The sequence below is a fragment of the Danio rerio genome, chromosome 12 (genome assembly GCF_052040795.2).
Source record: "Danio rerio strain M-AB ecotype USA chromosome 12, GRCz13ab, whole genome shotgun sequence".
NCBI classification, from domain to species: domain Eukaryota; kingdom Metazoa; phylum Chordata; class Actinopteri; order Cypriniformes; family Danionidae; genus Danio; species Danio rerio.
In genome coordinates, this window is record NC_141032.1 from 39912948 (window position 1) to 39934421 (window position 21474).

Sequence of the window (21474 nt, forward strand, 5' to 3'; positions counted from 1 at the left end):
CATCCATACAGAAATGCCAACTGGCCCAACCTGCACTCGAACCAGTGACCTTCTTGATGTGAGGTGACAGTATCTGTTAATTAACCCACAGGCTAAAATTAATAAACAAGTAGCATTACTTATATCTAATGAATCAGCAGCCATTAAATACATATGAATATCAATTAGGTGATAATATCAAAATCATTAGACGTAGTATCTAAATAATTACATGTAATAAATACTGTATCTGTTTCATAAGTAAAAGTATCTAACAAATAAGTTTTAGTTGGAAAAAAGGTAGACTAAATTAAATTACATATAAATTGCTAGTCACATGTGGATTCCAGTCAAAAGTAAATAGCTGATCTCTTCATTACATATGACCATCTGTGGCATAGAAAAGTTAAACTTGAAATTGATAACAATAGAACATCTCACAAATAGGAACTATAGTCTTTAATATATGCACCATGTAATGAATAAGAATAATTTAATAAGAAGAACAAGAACATTACTACTGCAAATGGAAAAGATATTAAAGTAAATTAAAAGAGCATAAAAATAGAGACCAGTATACGTTATTGATTAGATGTGAAAACTGCTTGCCATATAGTTTCACCCCTTACACGCCCTTTAAAAGTCAGGTGGCATGTTATACAACTGCATATTCAAATCAACAACCAGGGGCAGAATTGAAAGCAAATCTACTGAACAACTTAAGACTCTGACAGCCTGTCAGAAATGGCTTCGAGGATGCACAGAGACATGAAGAGAAAAAGAGTTCACTTTGGTAGGTTTCAGATCTGTTTCTGGAGATATAAGAAGGATATTTTAAAAAACATTTATACGTATATCTCTCTCTTTGATCTAATGTACATTGCCAGAATCACAAAGCTTCGTTTGATCTCTTTCTCCAAATGTGCACTTCTAGTAGATCATCACCACAGAGGCAGCAGACATGGACATTTGTCCCGCAATAAATTCATGCAGCTTCCGTATCCACGTGTGTACAAACCAGAGAGAAACCACACTTCAGACAGAGGTAAGTTGCCAGAAACTACTAATCAAGATGTTTGAATAAGAGTAAGTAATGTTTCATAATTAAGTACTAGTACCTAATTAATGAGCACTAGTATCTAATGAATAAGTACTAGTTTCTAATAAATAAGAACTAAAATTAATTTAATAAGTAATATTTCATGAATAAGTACTAATTAATAAGTACTAGTATCTAATGAATAAGTACTATTACCTAATTAATAAGCTCTAGTATCTAATGAATAAGTACTAGTTTCTAATAAATAAGAACTAGTATCAATTTAATAGGTAATATCTAATGAATAAGAACTAGTAACTGTTGGACTTCAAAGGGTCCAGCGCATGTTCAAAAATGGGTTCGGAGTCAATCTGTCAAAAATTATAAGTTTTATTTGCTCACGCAGGAAAGAAACTAAAAGTAACAACAGAGGTTCAACTCTGAACTCTCTTTCAGAGACACCTTTTATATCACAGTTGTTTGCTGTATCTAACTTCTTCTCTTAACAGTTGACATTTAAGGCAAATGTCTCCTCATAGCACACACACGGCTCATACACAAGCTCATACATCCTGTCATTCTCAGAACTCTCTGCATAGCCACAAACAGGATGTGTTGTCTCATGTAGCAGCCTACTACACTTTATGTGCACATAATATGGCAATTAACCTCTTCACATTTCACAGTAATTAACACTTTATAGGTTGATTGGTAAAGCCTTCTTATGCATGGAAAACATGTAAAAGTTTTATTTCAACTGAAAAACAACACATGACCAATGAATAAGTACTAGCACCCAATGAATAAGTATGAATAAGGCAAATTAACAAATTGAATTTAATAATGTTCAACTTAATTTTTTTGTTTAAATTCAGCCCAAATAAGTTGTTTACAACCACTTAACGTAAAAAAAATAGTAAATCCAAGGAATCATTATTAAATATTTTTTTTCAGTGTAGTATCTATTTAATAGGTACTAGTATCTAATAAAAAAGAACTAGTGTCTAATGAGTAAACACTAGTATATTTAAAAAAGCACTATATCTACAGAATAGGGACTAGAATCTAATGAATAAGTACTAGACTAGTTGTACTTATGTAAAAGATACTAGTATCTAAAAAATAAGGACTAGTAACTTGAAAACAGGTACGGGTTATAAATTAATGTCTAAACGGCTTGCCATACTAGTATCTAACGAATAAGTACTAGTATCTAATTAATAATAACTAGTATATATTTAATGAGTAATATCTAATGAATAAGTACTAGTATCTAAAATTAAGAACTAGTACCTATTTAATAAGTAATATCTGATGAATAAGTACAAGTACCTAAAATACAAGAACTAGTATCTATTTGATAAGTAATATCTAATGAGTAAGTACTAGTACCTAATGAATAAGTACTAGTATTAATTACAGGTATCTAATAAAAAAGAAGTAGTGTCTAATGAGTAAACACTAGAATATTTTTTTAAAATGCACTATATCTAAAAAATATGCACTAGTATCTAATAAATAAGTATTAGTAGTACTTCATGTAAAAAATACTAGTATCTAAAAAATAAGGACTTATAAATTAATGTCTAAATTAAATTAATGATTAAATTATCAATCTTTTCTGTTCTTATAGGGAGAAAGTTTCTCCATGGCAGGCCTTTTTTACGTGTCCAAACAAACCAACAAGCCCAGCCTCATATTCAACAAGAATTCCCTACAAACAAAGGTAACGTGGTGAAATTTCACCTTTTTCATTTCACTATACAAGAAAATATTCTTTTAGTTCACATCTCATGTATTTAATTTCACTCAGGTCTGGGCTCAGGAATCAAGAAACTTCTGAATATAATTATAAAGGACCTGCAGCCCTTAAGCTCTGTCAACATAGAAGCCCCTTTATCTCAGTCAAGTATCCGATGTGAACTTCAGAGTTTTTACAGGACAAAGCGGGTAGAAGTACAGCGTTCAGTCAATAAAGCACATAACCTTGTTCTCTCAGCTGAATTGTGGAGCTCCAATAAAAACACCTTTTACCTGACTGTGGCCGGTCACCTAATCAATGAAAACTGGGAACTGAAATCATATGTGCTCGATACGGCACATTTAATCCACAAAAGCACAGCTGAAAGTGTTGTGGAGCAACTTTTGAGGATTTCCAAAGAGTGGAACATCACTGAAAAGACTCAATTTGTGGTCACAAATGTTGACGGCATAAAAAGGGCCCAAAACAACATACGCAAATGGACCTTCATACCTTGTTTTGCTTTCACTCTGGATAAAGTTGTCAGGGAAACCCTCTCTGATTGGGAACTTTTGCTTAGGAAATGTCAGCAAATAGTTGCATTTTTCCACCAAAGTGACGAGGCTTCACAGCATCTCCAGAAACACCGCATTTCTCTAAAGCTCCAGTCAAGAGAACTGACTCAGTCCTCTGGTCTAAAATGGCTTCCTACCTTTTACATGCTGAAGACGATCTTAGAGCAGTGGCCAGCCATCTTTGAGGTTTTTGTGGACAAACGAGTTGATCTTTGCCTGAACGAGAATGAAAGAAAAATAGTTGATCAAATTGTAAAAGTGTTGGATGTTTTGAAGGAAGCCACACTGAAAGTAGGAAGACAAGGGTTCATCTCCATCTCAAATATTATACCGGTTGTCCAAATGCTGCAGGAGAGGCTGAGAAACCTGGGGATGATGGAAAACAGAATAGCACAGAAACTGTCTGAGAAGTGTGATTATCATATTGGCAAGATCAACCAAATCCTTTGGTTTAGAGTTTGCACAGCGCTGGACCCTCAGTACAAAACCAGCGTGTTGCGGGACTCCAGCATTGAAGATGTCAAAGCAGAAATCAAGAGACAAATGAGGGAATCTAAAAGTGTGTGTCATAAATCTAGAAGTGATGAGTCGGTCCTGCTAAACTACTGGGAGATGAAGGATATTTCAGGGAGTACACTTGAATTCTGGAGGAATCTACCAGAAGAGTTCAGAAAACTGTCATCAGTGGCCCGCAAGAACCTCTCAGTGGTCTCCACGGTCATCCCTATGGAGAATGTGCACCAGATGAAGGAATCTCAGATTATCAACAGGAGAAATTGTCTAGAGCCAGAAAATCTTAATATGATACTGTTTTTGAACAGCAACCTGTGAAGAAAACACAACACACACACACACACACTGTCATATGTACACAAAATGTAAACAAATGGAGCTGTGCACTTTAAAGGGGCTGTATGTAGAGTTGAGAAATATGTGCTATTAGTGACTAGTGATTAGTGTTGGCCATCAAAGAGATATAGTTCACCCAAAAATGAAAATGACCATATTGTTTAATCTCTTTGAATTCTAAAGAAGATAATTTAAAGAATGCTGGTTGTTAGTGCACATTGATGGATTTATTTTATTCTTTATTTTTGAAAAAGAAGAAACAACAAAGTAAATTAAAGCTGCAAGCAGCGATGAAAGGGACCTTGCACCCGGGCTCATCGCCGCCCAGGGGCCTTAGGATTACGGAACAGTGGACAATAATAAAGCTAATATATTTTAAAAATCTGATAAAATCACTGATTTATGCCAAACTTCCTTCTGTCAGCAGGTGGCACTATGACTAACTCAATACTGGCATGTAGATGCCTTCGGAGGACGAATCTAATCGAACCTGTGAATTTTCAAGCAGATCAGACATTGCTTGGCTGGGTTATAAGTACTTCCTCCTCCATGGCAAAACACTGCACTTAGGTCAGTCCGTTACAGACACACCCTTCGGCGAATAATAGATCAGGGGTCACCAATCTCGTTCCTGGAGGGCCGGTGTCCCTGCCGGGTTTAGCTCCAACTTGCCTTAACACACCTGCCTTGGTGTTTCAAGTATACCCTTAATTAGCTCGTTCAGGTGTGTTTGATTAGGGTTGGAGCTAAAATCTGCAGGACACCGGCCCTGGAGCCCTGCAGACCGTCAAATGTGTGAATTTTGAGGCAGATTGGACAATGTATGCCTGAGTTATAACAACTTCCTGTTTTGTGGCCAATCGTCAAAGTTTGAGAGGCCGCCACGAACATGCCCTTTTACAAAAACTTTAGATCTTCGCAATTTATCATCGCCAAGGCCTTTAGATGACAAAACCCAATTTTGCTGTTGATCTGGTAAAATCTCTAGGAGAAATTCGTTAAAGTACAATGCCTGGAAAAGGCAAAAACGGCACAACTTTTTTGTATAATTTGACGTGTATGCCAATTTTCGGATGTGTGTGAAATGTAGCTTTTTGCCACGCCCACTTCCAAAACCTATAGCAAACGTACATTTTCGGCACTTCTGGGCAAGCATGTTTGAACCCTGAAAAATGTGATTAATTTAGGAGATTAATAATTACAACAATATTAGTAAACAGAGCAATTCCAATAGGGCCTATACCAGAATTAAAGAATTAAATTAGGAACTGAATTAACTTTTGGGTGAACTTTCCCTTTAGGTACACTATAGAAATGTACTGGTTGCATTTACGTGCACAAGATGGTGAATGTGATTTTATGTGATATACTCACTCATGGCTAAGCTCTTTTTTTTGCTGTTTGATCAGAAGTTAAAAAAAAGAAAATGCAGCTATACTTATAACAAACATCCAGATGTTTACACACTATTTAATTTTTTAAAAGTTGATACCTGTAGCTGTACTAATAGAGACTGACCACAAGTTGGCAGTAGTTACTCGGCTATCTAAATTCTTAGCATTGTAGTTTTGCATTTGTCACAAGCATTTGACCAGGGGTGTCCAAACACACCTGAACCAGATAATCAAGCTCTTGAGGCAAGTTGGAGGTAAACTCAGCAGGACACCAGCCCTCCAGGACCGAGTTTGGACACCTCTGATTTTGAATAAATTTGACTACGGGCAATAAAATGTAAACCTATAATATAATAATGTTTTGGTTATGAAAAAAAAGAGACTGTAAAGGCTTTACTAAACTGTACTAATAGGGACTGCCCACACGATGGCAGTAGTTACACAACATAACTAAACTCTTAGTATCGTAGATTGGACTATGGGCAATATAATGTATACCACAAGATGGCAGTAGTTACACAACATACACAGCACTTGTCTCATGATTTTGACTATGGGCAATGTGTATAAAACTATAATATAAACTGTTTTAGTTACTTTTAATAAACTGCATGTATCTCCATTTTAATGTTATGTTTAGGTTCACCGCAGTATGTACTATCTGGAATATACTATTTGATTGTGGTATTTGTCAGATCTTATCCATCAGCATAATCAGTGCACTCTGCACATACTGGAATAACCTTGATATAGTAATATTTAGCCTGAGGATGATTATTAAGCATGTAAATCTACAGCACTGGAAAAACACAACATGATCCAACCTGTTTGGGATGCTAGTTTCACTCCTGACGATGGCTTCCATTGACAGTAATGCACATTGGTACAAATTAAGGCCCTCAAGTGAAGTTTGTCAGCTTTCTCTTTTATTGAAAAATATAACTGTTAATTATTTTGCAAGGGAAAGTGAGGCAGGTCGTTATATATATTATTTCAGTACAGAATGGTACAGACATTAAATGAAAAAACAATAAGATTGAAAGGGAATACCTGGAAATGAAAGAAAAGCTTTTATACTATGCTTTAGTGCTTTGTCAACCATTGTCTGTAGAAACTGTATGAAGATGTGGTGCTGTAAATGAGTACACAACTGTGCTCGTATAGTAATAAAGCAAAGAAACTAAGGTAACCTTTAATGCCATCATATATAGATGGTACAGTTTTCAGCTTAAGTAAAGACACTAAGTATTAACGGCCTGAAAGAAAACTACTGAAAAAATATAACAACTGTAGAGGGAGCTCTGGTTCTCTCAAAATCCATCACAGTCCAGCATTCCAGCTCACTTTCAGTCTCACAAATCCAGCTCTGGACATCTGGTCTTCTTCAAAAGAATGCAGCATGATATCCCCAATACACTTCCTTAACCCATACAAATTAATGACAACAAAAGGGAGCTCGAAGAAATTGGCACATTTGATTATCCTCAGTCTGTACTAGCAGACAAAACAGCATAAATGCAGCATTTCAACCAGATATAAGGCCTCTCATCCACCATTAATAAAGCCCTTTTCCAAACCGTTCTGAAAAACCCCATAGTGTTACAACATGTCTTGGTTCCTGTCTAATAATCATATTTATCGTACCTTACTTTTTCCTCTGTACAGACATGCAGATTGACAAATCATTGAAAACACTGACAAATGAGCAAGGAAATAATTTAGTTAATGAACACAAAGCCATAATAGAAATCGACAAAGGGAAGGTAAAGGCCACAGAGAACTTTATAAAGTCATGGATATAACCAATTCTACAAAATAGTGCTCTCTTCAGCTTTTAGTGTGCTTATATTGTCAGATTACAGGGCCAACACTGTTGACTAAACCATAATGTCAATCAAAAGACTCAAATATACATTAAATGAATAACTGAACATGATGTACATATATCGAGAGCGGAACACTTTTAAATTATCTCCCCCAAAACCTTAATGTGATAGAAACAGGTTTGCAATTAACACTCACTAGGTTACCAGATCTTTAATAAATGTCTTTGTTATGCTTTATGTGGTAAACTAGAATCTTTGAAGGTGTTAAACATCTTGCTAGTATTAGCGCAAATTAGCTAACTGCTAATATTTTTTATTGCTAGCTTGTGAAAGTCTCGCAATCGAGACCTAAAGGTGGAGTGTGTGATTTCTGAGGCACTAAACTGAATTCCAAAAAACAAGTTTGAAATATTTACACACCTACCATTGAGCAAACATATGCCCCGCCTCCAAAGTCTTATAATTGGTTGAGCCAATATTACCGTCCAATGTCATTTTACTGAGTTCCAGGAAGGAATTTAGTGTTGGTGCAGCTAGTAGCACAGAAATCACACACTTCATAAAGGACAGTTATGCGAAAGCTTTACATCGCAAGGTGGTCAAGTTTACTTGTTGATTTCAAATCAAGTACATTTACAAAATGGTACACTCTCAGAAATAAAGGTGCGTGAGCTGTCACTGGGGTGGTACCTTTTCAAAAGGTACACATTTGTACTTAAAGAGTCCATATTGGTACCTCAAAAGTATATTCTAGTACCTACATTTTTTTTATAGGAACACTTTTGTATTTTTTAGGTACTAATATATACCTTTGAGTACCTTTTTGGTACAAATGTGTATCTTTTGAAAATGTACCACCCCAGTAACAGCTCGCGCACCTTTATTTCTGAGAGTGTATGGCACTAACTTACAGAGTAGCACTAACTTACAGGCTTATCACTGGATTTTGATCTCTCTTAAAAAGCCTAACAAAGAAACACAAAGGCCTACAAGAGTCATTCAGAGATGAAAACCCTCTAGAGCCACTTCTGCTGATGAGCAAGGGTTTGAAGTTCGAGGCACTAAGCTAGACCCTGAATAAAAGATACGCTCTTCATCTCTGAGCCTATACAACAATAATCAAATAGCACACTTCTCGGCCCTCTTAAGATCAATCCTCATTCACACAAAACCGGAAAAGTCATTATTGGTTCAAATTTCTTCCGCCAAGTAATGCAACGTCACCACAGCTTTCGGTTTCTGTATTCCATCAACCAGATTGAAGAATTTCATGTGACCCGACAGGAAATCCTCGTAAACACACAACACAGACCGTAAGACAAAGTCCAGATCTGAAACATGAACAAATCTCAAGAGAGGGGGAAAAAATAGCGCATGCCAGACCTAAAGCAATCTGCTGAAATACGTTTCTGGCGTTCCATTCATCACTTCATCATTTACACTGTAGTATACAAAGCAGAAACATAGGATATAACTTAAAGATAGAATCCACAACTGTGAGGAAACTTAAGACTGTTGGCATTAGATTGTAGTGTCAGAGTCCAAAAGGCATAAACAAGCTGTATCAGAGTACTGCGTCGATAATGGGAGAAAATCTGAAGCTTGGTTCCACACAAACCTCCTGTATTGGCATTCCCAGCGGTCAACACTGGAATTCATTAATGATGCTCACGGGACTGTAATTACCATTTGAAATGGAATCCCCTTGCCTCGGCATATGCAAACATACAAGCACATTCCTCTCACAGCTGCAGCGGCTCTGTTGAAAGTTACAAGTAACAGAAGGTTTGTTTATCTGAACTAGGAATTGTATGCAAAAAGCATTCAGCAAGGGTTAAACGCAAGTTTTCCCTTTGATCTCCATTATAAAGTCAGTCCTCCATGTCAGTGCGGGAGCTTTACATATATCAATTGAACTGACCAATCATCTTTATACGGTTCATTTTACACCCTAATCTCTTCATCCTCATCGTCCTCATCCATATAGGAGAAGTCCGTGTCGTCTTGGACTCTGGGCGCGCTGTACTTGATGTTATCCATGTTGCCATCATAGATCAGATTGTGAGGTTTTTCATCCAGCACTGTGGATCCTGAACTGGACACAGAACAGCTGTCGAGGTGTTGGTGGTTTCTGGTTTGGAGCTCTGGAGTGTAAGGGTTAGTGCCCGGCTTTTGGCGTGGAGGGCGAGTTGGAGGAAGAGGGTCCTCTTCTTCCACCTCATTAGGAGGACTTTGGGGTGGCGATCCACGTCCTTCACTACTCTTCCCCTCTTCAAAACCCAAGTCATCATCATCAAAGCCTTTCTTTTCCATCACACTCAGGATGTCTCCAAGCATTGAAGGACCCAGGTCAATATGGAAGGACATGATAGACTCAGCGTGCTTCATGCCTCCGGTGTAAGGAGCCGATGGACGCAAGTCAGTCAGCTCACCGAAATTCTTCTCAGCCAACTCCAAGTCTGACACAGCAAGAGCCGCTGCTCCATTAAGCGGCTTCCCGTCAAATGTCTTCACATCAGTTTCCGGAAGTTTCTTCAGTGGGCTTGAGGACACGCTTTTGGGAAGGTGCATTCCAGTACCTCGTCCCGAGTCCTCATCATTCAAATATGGAAGTGAGATTGCGTTTTTCACATAACTCGGCGAGCCACTTGGAGGTGACAGTTTGGATTTGTCAGGCTTGTCACGATTGACTGACTGCGAGCGTTTGCTGCTTCGGAATGTACGGGAAAGGAGACTCTGTTTAGGCGAGCTCTGCTGTACCTCTGGCTCTTTTGGTGGCTCCCCGGAGCGAGTGCTAAGAAAAGAGGTGTCCCCAAATGCGTCGCCTCCCCGACCTACGTGCATTGTGTGACGGAAGTCTCCCAAAGGTGCGCTGATCATCTCTGCAGTGAGGTCGGCACGTGAGCGCCGCTTTGACTGGGATGACGAGGAGACAAGCTGCTTCAGAATAGGCATGATGATTGCTTAAGTACGGTCCACAGAAAAATTAAACCACAGAAGTCTTTTCTTGTTGAGAGACGGGTCACTCTTTCTACTGGCGGTATAGATCCAGGACAGTGGTCAGGACAAAAACTCTTCCAAAAATTTAGGATGTATGGCCATTTTTATCCTTAAAGTGGATCGTCCAGCTGTCAACATCTGCAAGCTGACCTGTAACAGAGGAGGAAAGTCATGGTGAATGTCATTTTATTTTAGAAGAATTACCTTTCAATGCCTAATAGGACATTTTAGAACTACAGTCCAACCGTCAGCTGATGGAAAACATTACAAGTAGGAATTTCTGGAGACTCTGGACCGCTGATGCTCATGACATCACCTGTTAAATTTATGTCCAGTTTAGTTTTAAACAGTTTAATTATAACGGAAACTTGGCCTTGAGAAAGAAGAGAGGGGAAGCATTTTACCACTAAAGCCACTTGAAGTATTACATAACACAAAAACTGAGAGGTGGAAAGGGTTGAAAAGGCATTGCGTTTCATCCCAAATGTCACAAAGCTTTATATTGTTCTTTGAGGAAATGCGGGCTTGAAAGGGTGACACGTTGCACGAGTGTAGATTTACAGATCTCCTGTTACAGACAGATTTACTCTTGCATTGTGGTCAGCACACCACCACATAAACAAAAGCTCTGTACACTTTCAGCTTAGCTTGCTATGAACTTTTGAACCAATATTAAGCAATAGATGAATCTGGTATTAAACTGCACAAAGTCCTAAGACTGAATGAAAAAAATAAATGATCAATATTTTCTGTTAATGATAAAGTGGGTATTGGTATTCTAAATGATGCTGAAGAGCCAAACGACAATAACAGCAGACTCAATAAAAATACAGTGCATATAACGGGCAGTAATGTGGTCCAAGTCCCAAATCCCAATCACAAATCCCCTTTATTTATTTCCAAATCCACATTCACTTTGTGATTACATAACCATGAGCTAAGAGGATCCTGGAAGCACAGCACTGTAAAAGGTTGCATTTCTTTTTAAATTCAGCTCCATCCAGAGCAAAATTCTCTGTAGTATGCGCCAGACTCTTATATCACAAGGAAATCTAGACCTTTACTCTCTGTTTTACTCCACTGCAGCTGCCTGAGATTTTCCTTCCAGAGCCAGTGCTGACAAGGTACTTTTTCCTTTTCACTAGACAGGTTTCTTGCAATTTTTTACCCTCCTTTTGACTGCACCTTACTTCTCATAAGTGACTAGGCATGCAAATAAAAGACTAGTGATTCTACTTCCAATATAGTATTAGCAAAAATTATAAGGAACATCAACAGCAGTCAACATTTGAAGTGGATTTCAATAGTTTTTCAAAATTGTCCTAAGACAAGAATGAATGTTGTTGCAGGGTATATGCAGGAATCCTAAATGTAATTTCAATACTTTAAGACTTTAAAGATCTTTTGGGAATATTTTAAAACCTCATCGTCACTTCAACTTCTAATCAGTATCAAACCATTAACCTAATAAAGAGTTGTTAATAAACAGTTGAAGTTATATAAATCAATGGAGCACAACAATGCAACAGAACTCTGATAAGCTCGGAAGAAACAAAGCTTGAAAGAATAAATTATGTGGTTGTTTACAGCGACAGGCTTCAGCCACTGTTTAAACTCGTCTTTCTCCCTCCAGGAGTACGCAAACATACATTTTTCCATTTTGCCATCGGTTTTGCGCTATGGTTTTGCTACAAGTGGAGAGGATCACATCACCTTCCCGCGTTTGTTGTAAATTATGTGACATCACCCGGACGGAGGATGCCGGACGCGCCCTGGCCCGAACCAGTCGCTTGCATTGACCACGCCGTTGTTAATATTAGGAGGAAAATAAATATATTTATGCTTTTTTATAGTCAAACACTTTAATTTAAGACCTCGTAAAACCATAATTAAGACATTTAAATCCCTTTTAAGGGCCTTCATTTTCTTATAATTGATTGATTAACTTTTAATGCTTTTTAAGACCCTGCAGACACCCAGTGTTGAATAGTTTTAGGATAACTTTGATGAAAGGTTTTGGTCCACAAAGGTTGACTACTGCTACTGTACATGTGTGTTTTTCTATCAATAATAACAATTACAATATCAAAGACGATCAATTTGCCATATTCTATTTGAAACCACCCTTTTCATTTTGTTTTTAGTCTCTTTTCCTGAATCTTTTCTTATACAGCAGCATATTGCAGGTCTTGGAAGACTAATGATGGTTGTATGATGTATCATCCTATTGTAAAGTCACTGTAGACGTTATTAAAAAAAAGCCTAAAAAGGAGAGAGAAAACGACTTGACAACATAATTCAAGTGCTCTTTGGGTTCACTGTGAACTTTCTGATCCCCGACTGGTCGCTGTGATTTATGGCCTACTAATCTGATTATCTGCTTCTTTACACACAGTGGGCCCATTAGCCTAAAATGACCACCAACAGAAAACAAAAGACTTAAGACGCATCACTTGCTGAAACCAACTGTGATCAAAGACAACAAACAGAATCCTTAAAAAATATTGCCAGATTGCTTCAAAACAAGGATGGAAACAGCTACGTACAAATGGCAGTCTAGACAATTTGTTCACAATTCTCCATGTTTTTCAACATGACTTCATAACCACCCCCGGGTTTGCGTGCATGCCATCTGGATGAATGAGATCCAGGCAACAATATTCCAAAGACACGTCACCCCACCAAAACATTTGCATCTCTGACAACAAAAGCCCATTGAGCGACTGTAGCTGTGAGAGAACAGAAGAGGGTTTGATAAACGATAAGCTCTCCACTTGAGTCAAAGAACTAGGCGTCCCTGCGGAGGATTCAGCTCTGCCCGCTGGCAGCTTGACCTCATTGTTGAATCGCAGCATATCGCTCCCCCCTCCCAGATTCAGATTTACATGTTGCATGTGCGTTTGTATACATGCACTATAATGAAAGACAGCCTAGTTCCAGAGTGAGTGATTTTAATCACATCTAAACTAAACAGAACCAAGAAAGCGTTTTTTTTAACCAGAATAATAATGAGCTTAAAGCGATTTGAAGGCAAACTAATATTTTTTAAGAATGTTGGTGTCCATAGGAGAAAGAAACTCAAACAGATTTGAAATAAATGTAGGGCAAGTAAATGATGACACTTATATATATATTTTTTTAAATATCCCTAATAAGGATTTGGGGGCTCGTCCGGGATATGAATCTGGCATATCTTGCACTTCAAGCTAGAATCATACCCCTAGACCAAAATATATATATTTATTTATTTTATTTTAACAGCATAGTTCTTATATGCCATTTTACTATGCATAGTTTAGAGTAGGGCTGTACAACATATTGAAAAAATGATCGTTATAACAGTATATGCAATATTCACATTGCAGAGAAGTGCAAAAAATTACATAAATTTTATGTGTCAAGCATTATATATGCTATATGCATATAGGTTGTTTATTTGAATCTGATGAATCAGTTGGGGCTTTTACTATTTTTATCCCCACCTCTGCAGTAGGTGCTGTTAAATGTGCTGTAGGTGCTGTTAAATGAACCTAGAGCTGAAAATAAATACTAATTCTAGGAAACAAGAGGTAATTAAAACCAGCCAATAAAAATCAGTGTTTCAGATGAGGTTTTTAGTCATTCGTGGTGTTTTAAAGCCTAAATGATATATATTTAGCTCATAAAAAATATATTACCTGTTTATTTTAGTATGATCATTACATTAATAAATGATTATTTTTTTACATTGCTGATAAAATAGCATTTTGCAAAAAGAAAAAAAAAATCATTAATTGCAAAACAAACAAAAATTTCACATATCACATATTTTCCCATTATTTGGAAGGCCTAGTTTAGAGCTAAAATTATATATATATATATATATATATATATATATATATATATATATATATATATATATATATAAAATAATTGACAATGTGTTATTGTGTTATGAAGTGCGGTTTCAGTATTGTGTAATGTGATCATGGATTATTATGGGTAAAAGTGCAAAAATATCCTTCATTCATGCATGAAGGCGATTTACACCTCACTTAAAAGAAAAAAAAAAAGACATGGATGTTGAGACACTGCTTATTTATTTTCCGAAACAAATGAAGTGAGGTTGTTTAATTTTATTTGTTTTGTACAGTAGGCCAATACAATTTGTTTTATAAGCCTTGACATTGATGTAAACATGTTGGACAATTAAGCTGAAAACAGGTAAACTTGAGAAAGGAACCCCTTCCAGTGGTGTTGCTTTCATTTTCCAATTTGTGATTGTGTTTTACCGGAGAGAAAAGTGAAATCCCATGACATTCTGTAACCTGCTATGTACAATATAAAATCATATGCTGTCCTAAATGCCATCATCTTGAGTTTAAAGAGCGAAAAGAAAGATGATAGGCTACATGACGAGGTTATTTATTTTTGTTGTTAAGTGAAACGTCTACGTGTTGTTGATTTTATATAAATGAATATGTTCCTCTCACAGAAGCACTGCAGATAAAATAAGACAACGATGTTGTTGTATAGACTGCTGTTGTTAATGCATGTAAAAATAAATCCTTCAAAAGATATTTTCAAGGGTCAAAAAAGTTATAGATGGTATAAAAAAATAAAAATAAAATTAATTAATTAAAAAACACTTTTTAACAAGAACACCGAAACTATTGTCGTGTTTTGTTCATTAAGCCTACTTTGTAATATTAGTTACAATCATATAAATATTTGTTTTATATTTATATTTTTTTTGTTTATACATTGCTGTGTAAGGACAGGGGTCCTGTGTGCTATATAGCCTACCCTACATCATTGTGCAAGGGACTCTTAAGATCCATCCCTCCGTTGAGCTCCCCAAAGGCCACGATATAGTTCGAACACTGTATATGACTTTTCTATTTATGTTGTTGAACATAATGTTAAAGTCTCTTTAAGTAATATGATCCTCAGACCTAATCTTACTCAATAACCGAAAGCTGCTAGGAATTTCCCAAGGGAACCAATGCTGAATTAGCCTTTAGGGTTTGCCTACAAATTAACATCATAAATCACAACTCAACAGCTCTATTACTCCAAATGAGAGAAAAATCCCTTCATACAAAACATATACATGACTCACAGGGCATGTTTAATTGCAATAAATGTAACTGGTTTTAGTTGCAATTAATTTTGTTTGGCTTAAAAATTCAGTATTTTTGTCCTTAAACTTTAACATTATTAAAAATTTGCCATTCAACAACTATTAAAATTATATTGGATATAATACAAATTTAACACAAAGTCCATCTTAGCTACCAAAATTATTATTTTAAATTATTATTAAAAAAATAAAAAAATAAAAAATTATATATATATACAACAAATTAATAATAATAAAAGATTTTTCTTTTTACACGTTTCAGTGTCTTCAGCCATCCTGAATGAATTAACCAAGCTTCCAGGAAACAAATGACGAGTTCCTTTGGTCCCGTTCATGCCTGTTTCCAGCAAATCGCAGCATCTAAATGCTTCATTAGCAGCTACACTCAGGGGATTTCGGAGCATGTCATTTGTGTTCAGCATCATTACACATCACTAAAAAAACCCTAACAGCAAAGCCCTGAAAGACAAACGCACCATCTTAAGATCCCTGTGGACGTGTGTGTACAAATCAGAGCTCAACTTTACAGCTGTGCGGAGACTGCAGTTCAAACTCAGTGAGGGTCTGAACACACATCTGCAGGGCCTCGTCCTGCTCTCCAAAACATTCATACAAACACCCGCACCAGAAATAATATATTAGTCTGACTTGTCTGGCAGGAGGCCGTTATGGCTGCCATGGTAGAACAACAAGGGATGGATTGTGGGTAAAAGGAATGAGAAAAAAATTGGGGGGGATTTTGGACATTTATGTACACACAATAAGAGGCTAAAGGGCATATGAGCAATTTCAGGGTTATATGAGGAAAATAAACATGTCTGCGGGTTTACAGTATACAACATACTTTGTAGAAATTCTGTGAATTAAACTGCACAACACAAAAAAATGAAGCCATTCAAAAGGATAAGAGTTGGCTCACTATTGAACAAAAGTGATTGATCTAATTTTATTTGACTTTTTGCAATCTATGAGGGAAAAGCTTTATTATGTATGACGTCACATCTTGTGGATGTGACATGTGAAATTGGCTATTGTGGGACTTTGGTAAATCAAATATAATTGTTTGAAAACACTGACAGAGACAGTTTTGAGTAATCTTATGTCCCGTTTCCACTGAATGGTACAGTACGGTGCGAGTCGATACATGTCACTTTTATCAGGCTTGTGTTTCCACTGCCAAAAGGGTACCATTAATAAGTGGGCATGGTGTACAACAGAAAGTTTCCGTCGGTGTCATTCTCGCTCGAGGAAACATCAAAATAATGCTGTACGGTAGAGCTGCACAATTCTGGCTAAAATGAGAAGAGATTTTTTTTTTTGCTTTCAATAAAGATCACGATTCTCCCACGATTCTGTAAATGTAAAATAAAGGTATGGTAAAAACAAACATATGGCACAACATCGATAATAATGTGTAGGTCTACTGATTTCTATAAATAGCCTAATTCCATTCTACTTATAATAATTCTGATGTTGAATTATTATGTTTGAGATATATGCTTGCAATCTGTCATATTAGACAATTTAATTCACTGCAAATCAAAATTTGCCATTATCAGATTATATTGAACATTTTATAGGCTAGGGTAGTTATACTGACATTGTAAACATTTATTTTAATGCACAACTGTGGGTTCGCTATGAAAGAAAAAACATATCAAATGCTTGTTATAATCATAACTCTAAAATGCCATTTATGTGCACACTTTCGGTTTCATTTTGACTGCTGTTCATACTTCCCGCACGGCTCCCAAACGATTACGCTGTGCCACAAACTGAATATTATTTACAACTGTATTACCTGTTACTCGCAACGTATGCAGGTTCTGTTCCCTAAAGTACACGCGTGCGCGTCTATCATTAAGTAGAGCGCGCACGCATGCCTTTTCTACTCAAGGTCAGCAGCTCGCGTCACGTGTGATTTAACATTTGAAACTGGTCATTTTTGGCTGCAAGAGACTCTTGTTTTGCTGTTTTTAGAGTGTCAGAATAGCTTGTAAAGGCACCGCCCTCTTTTAGAGAGCAGCAGCTCCTTTGCATTTAAAGGGACACACACAAAAACTGTGTATTTTTACACACAACGAAATAGAGGCATATTTAAAAAGCTATATAGAATGATAGGTCTTGTGTTTTAAGCTAAAATTTCACAAAAATTTTGTGGTGACACAAGAAATTTATTTAGATCTTATGAAAGGAGGCATGATATATCATCTTTAAGAGCGGGAAAAATAAATGATTCACAAATTCACCACAATAATCATTTTTCTGTGTAATCATGACATCGGCTTCTTGCATAAAGAGGAGGTCAGATGAGATAGCTGTCACTTAAAGTTACAGTACTTTTATTTATAGATCTGTTTGAATCTTTTAAGAGTGATCATTACTTATTTAAAAGGGGAGCGCTTTGCTCCATTCTTCTATTCCTAACTGTTCTTCTATCACTAAATCAGCTCTCTTTCAATGTGCTGCAGAACTAGCTCATTATTATGACCTAAGAATACTAAGAATATAGACTAGTTTTTAACATATTTTCTTTATTTTTCTATATAGGTTTAATAATTTTTTGTAAATCTTGTTGTCTTGTGTCATTTTTTTAGATATAAATCTTTATGTATACAGTTGTTGGTCATTTTTTGTTGCTTTTAGACATATTTTTTTATAGCTCAACACTGTAAATCAAACGAAAATGAGAAACGCCACATTTATTGGCAACTAGCAGAAATAAAACAACTTAATTTGTACTTTGTTTAGTTGAAACAATTCATTAAAAAGTTTCTTTTGTTTTATTTGAATCTTGGATGTACAGAACAGAGTAAATAAGTAGATTAAAATGATTAAAATGTTTGCAAATGCAAAAAAAAATGCAAATAAAAGTCAAAGGGAAAAAATGAAAAAGAATGACGTAAATCACAAAGAAAATAAAGCAAGGAAAAAGCAAGAAAAAAGCAAAAAATAAAGAAAAATATGGTAAATGTTGATATATTTATGTAAAAATTTACCAATGTACATATTTTGAATTAGAGAAATGGTTAAAAAATATAAAGATTTTCATTTATATTTGCCTTTTGGGTGCATCACTGAAACAGATAAGTCATCCGATGATTCTTGTTCTAAGTATGTCTGATGAGACTGTTGTGCATTTAAACAATGTGACACTGAATAGTAAGAGTTTTCTGTAAATCTCAGTTCAAATGCTGTAAATTCCTGTGTTAGTCTGTCATTCATTGAGAACTAGGACAGCAGGATTGAAAACACTCATCATTTGATTAAAATCCAGACAAACACACCAGATAATCTCTTTAAGACTCTTAAAAAAATAAAAATCTCGGCTGATAGAGGGGTTAATGATGTCAAACCACAAAACACTAAAGATTCCTGTCTGTCTGGAGCAAAATTGTCAAATCAGCCATAAACAACCAGCACGCTATTGCCTGTTTAGGGCTGATTTGTGGGTATATGTAGTATTAACAAACATGAGGGCAGAGCATTACACCACAGAGTGATATTCCTGACAAATCCTTCATTCATTCATTCATTCATTCTAAGTAAAGCTGTTATCTGTCATCAAATAGTTACACTCTGATGAATTTCTCTGTATGCAGCTGTTAAATAGGTGTAATACTTACTATTTATATGTTACAAATTACAATTAGATTTTTCACTTATTTATTAAGATTTTATATATTTTATGTCACTGGGTGGTTGTTAATGTACATTAAAATAATAAAAAATGCAAAAATATGTTTGTTTTTGTCTGTATGTGCTTCTTTTATCCATATTTGAAACTTGTTTTAGATACAAAGAATCTGCTAAACAAATATATGTAAAAAAATACAATAATCTTGATATTTCCTGGAAGAAATAAATCACTATTAAAAAAACATGGTATTTAATTATGTCATAATCTTACAGCATCCAAAAATGATGATACTATTCAAAGGTCAGGGGTTTTTAAACTGGACTACAAAAGAATGCTAGAGATTAAAAACAACAACAACAAATAATAACAACAACAATAACTATAATAATAATAATTATCATCATTATTATCATAATTATTATTATTAAAACAATAACAGATATACATTGATTAAAATGAAAAAAATGTAATAATTAATAAATGTGTAAAAAATTACACATTACAATATAATTACATTAGAAAACAACAACGGCAACATCAACAATAGCAAATTATAATTAATTAAATGGATTTTTTAAAATAAATTCATAAATGTGTAAATAATTGAGTAAATCAATATAATTACATTAGAAAACAATAATAATAACAACAACAACAACAATAGCACATATAAATTTAAAAACAAAATCTATCAAATAAATTCATGTGTAAATAATTAAATCAACATAATTACATTCGAAAACAATATAATGATCATAATAATAATAATAATAAACAATAATATTATTGATAATGATTAAACTGCATTGAAGCTTTGTTCATTTTAAACAAATGCGCAAGTAAAAATAATAATTAAATGAGTAAATATTGTGTTATTCTCATGTGATATTATAAAATATCTTCAAAACTGCACTCAAAAAAGAAGTTTGCTGCTTGTTCAAACTACTTATTTAAAATGAGTTTTTTATTGGGAATTTTAATTGTTTTGTTCAATCTACTTAAATGTATTATTTTAGCTCAATCAATTTGTGTTGGGGTAACATAAGTGAATTGTGTGGAAGTTGAACCTTTGATTTTTTTTTTTTACAGTGCATTACACAATCACAGTTTTCAGTTTTTCCCCCCATTGAAGATTAAATGCATATTTTACTTTCAGAATAATAACTCTATGAATCCAGAATAACAATATTCAAAATATTTTCTTGTGAAAATGTGGGCTATACCTCACTTTCAGTGAAACCGTGATCTGGCTAAGCTGAAGCTGTTCTGTTTTTAGATGTTGTTATTATTAACTACAGTTACAACCAGTTTTTCCTGTTAAGGCCCGAGGCTTCATATAGACTCTGATTTAAGCAGGGAATAAACACATGAAAATGTACATGAAAACACACCTGAACACTCCTTATACACACTCATAAATCTAACGGCGATAAATGTAAATGTGTTTACATCTATTCAGACCAACACAGAGAGCCACATGCTCGAGTATTTGTTTTGATACGAACACAGAGCAACCAAAACATCCATGTACGCTAACAATGCTAGAAATATAAAGTATGTGGAAAAGCAGACATTTTGAAGACTCCACTTGTCGTTCATTGCAGTGAAATCAGAATGAAAGTAGAATTTGAACTCTGAAGAGGACAATATTACGCAATTAAAATAATTAAATAACCAAACTCCTGTTAAGCCAACAGAACCAAATACAAAATGAGAAAAAAAAATGAAATTAATTAAAGTTAGGCCTGTGAAAAGAATCAATATATTGACTTATCACACAACACATGGACTAGACCTAAATTATTTTTGGTGATGCAATATGTATTGCTCATTAGGGGATGTAACAGATCGTGGCTGATCCGTGATTCATACGAATCAACCATATAGTATGATGTTAATGTAACTGAATGAGGATTGGAGCTTTAGAGTTTTACAGTGGTTAAAAAAAAAAACACTGTAAAACTCAAAAGCTTCAATCGACATTAAAAATACCCTAAAATAAATGGCATGCATGTATTAATTAAATAAAACACCTTTTGTGTTCAAAATGAAAATGCATTGCAAACTTAGCCAAATTTGCAATGACATGAGGCTGAATAAATGATTTATTCATTTTTTGGGAAACTATTACAAGGAAACAGTAGAACCATTAGCAGATCAAAACTCCATCATCAAGCTGAAGGACAAAAAAACAAAACAACTCAACTCAGTTCAAGCACAGTGCGCAGAATATCAGCTTCCCAGTCTTGTTTGTGAAAGTTTTCTCTTGGCTTGGTCTAGGCAGGATATAATGAGTTAGAGAAGTCGAC

At 35.3% G+C, this 21474-nt stretch overlaps 2 protein-coding genes across 6 annotated transcripts in view; one reads left to right on the forward strand and one right to left on the reverse strand.

Annotated features, from left to right (window-relative positions):
* The first annotated feature begins 627 nt into the window (after positions 1 to 627).
* On the forward strand, positions 628 to 6844 carry si:ch211-152f22.4. 2 transcript variants are annotated; one of them, XM_087276796.1, is made up of 4 exons: positions 628 to 772; positions 917 to 1024; positions 2652 to 2744; positions 2832 to 6844. In XM_087276796.1, exons 1-4 carry the CDS (start codon positions 724 to 726, stop codon positions 4163 to 4165), a joined length of 1584 nt encoding a protein of 527 aa, XP_087132922.1. In that variant the 5' UTR covers positions 628 to 723; the 3' UTR covers positions 4166 to 6844. The 2 variants fall into 2 exon arrangements, with proteins under 2 accessions (XP_087132922.1, XP_087132921.1); XM_087276795.1 differs by having other exon boundaries at positions 629 to 772; positions 914 to 1024.
* cdc42ep4b (CDC42 effector protein (Rho GTPase binding) 4b) overlaps positions 6482 to 21474 on the reverse strand; it is a 42747-nt gene continuing 27754 nt past the window's right edge. Inside the window, exons 2-3 of one of the 4 annotated variants that reach the window (XR_015504384.1) lie at positions 8344 to 10553; positions 6482 to 8081 (exon numbers count right to left, since the gene is read on the reverse strand). Coding sequence is in view for 1 of the 4 variants with exons in the window: in XM_087276831.1 (XP_087132957.1) it covers positions 9348 to 10358 (1011 nt within the window). In the remaining 3 variants the exon portion in view is untranslated. Of the gene's footprint in view, positions 10554 to 21474 lie in introns of all 4 variants that reach the window. The other 3 variants (XR_015504383.1, XR_015504382.1, XM_087276831.1) reach the window with 3 other exon arrangements.

What these genes read in the sequence shown, in the direction of transcription:
- si:ch211-152f22.4 (XM_087276795.1), top strand. Translation starts at nt 724, where the DNA reads ATGGCTTCGAGGATGCACAGAGACATGAAGAGAAAAAGAGTTCACTTT. An exon ending in GAGAAAAAGAGTTCACTTTG is followed by an intron (nt 773 to 913) that starts GTAGGTTTCAGA and finishes GTGCACTTCTAG; the next exon opens with TAGATCATCACCACAGAGGC. An exon ending in AGAATTCCCTACAAACAAAG is followed by an intron (nt 2,745 to 2,831) that starts GTAACGTGGTGA and finishes AATTTCACTCAG; the next exon opens with GTCTGGGCTCAGGAATCAAG.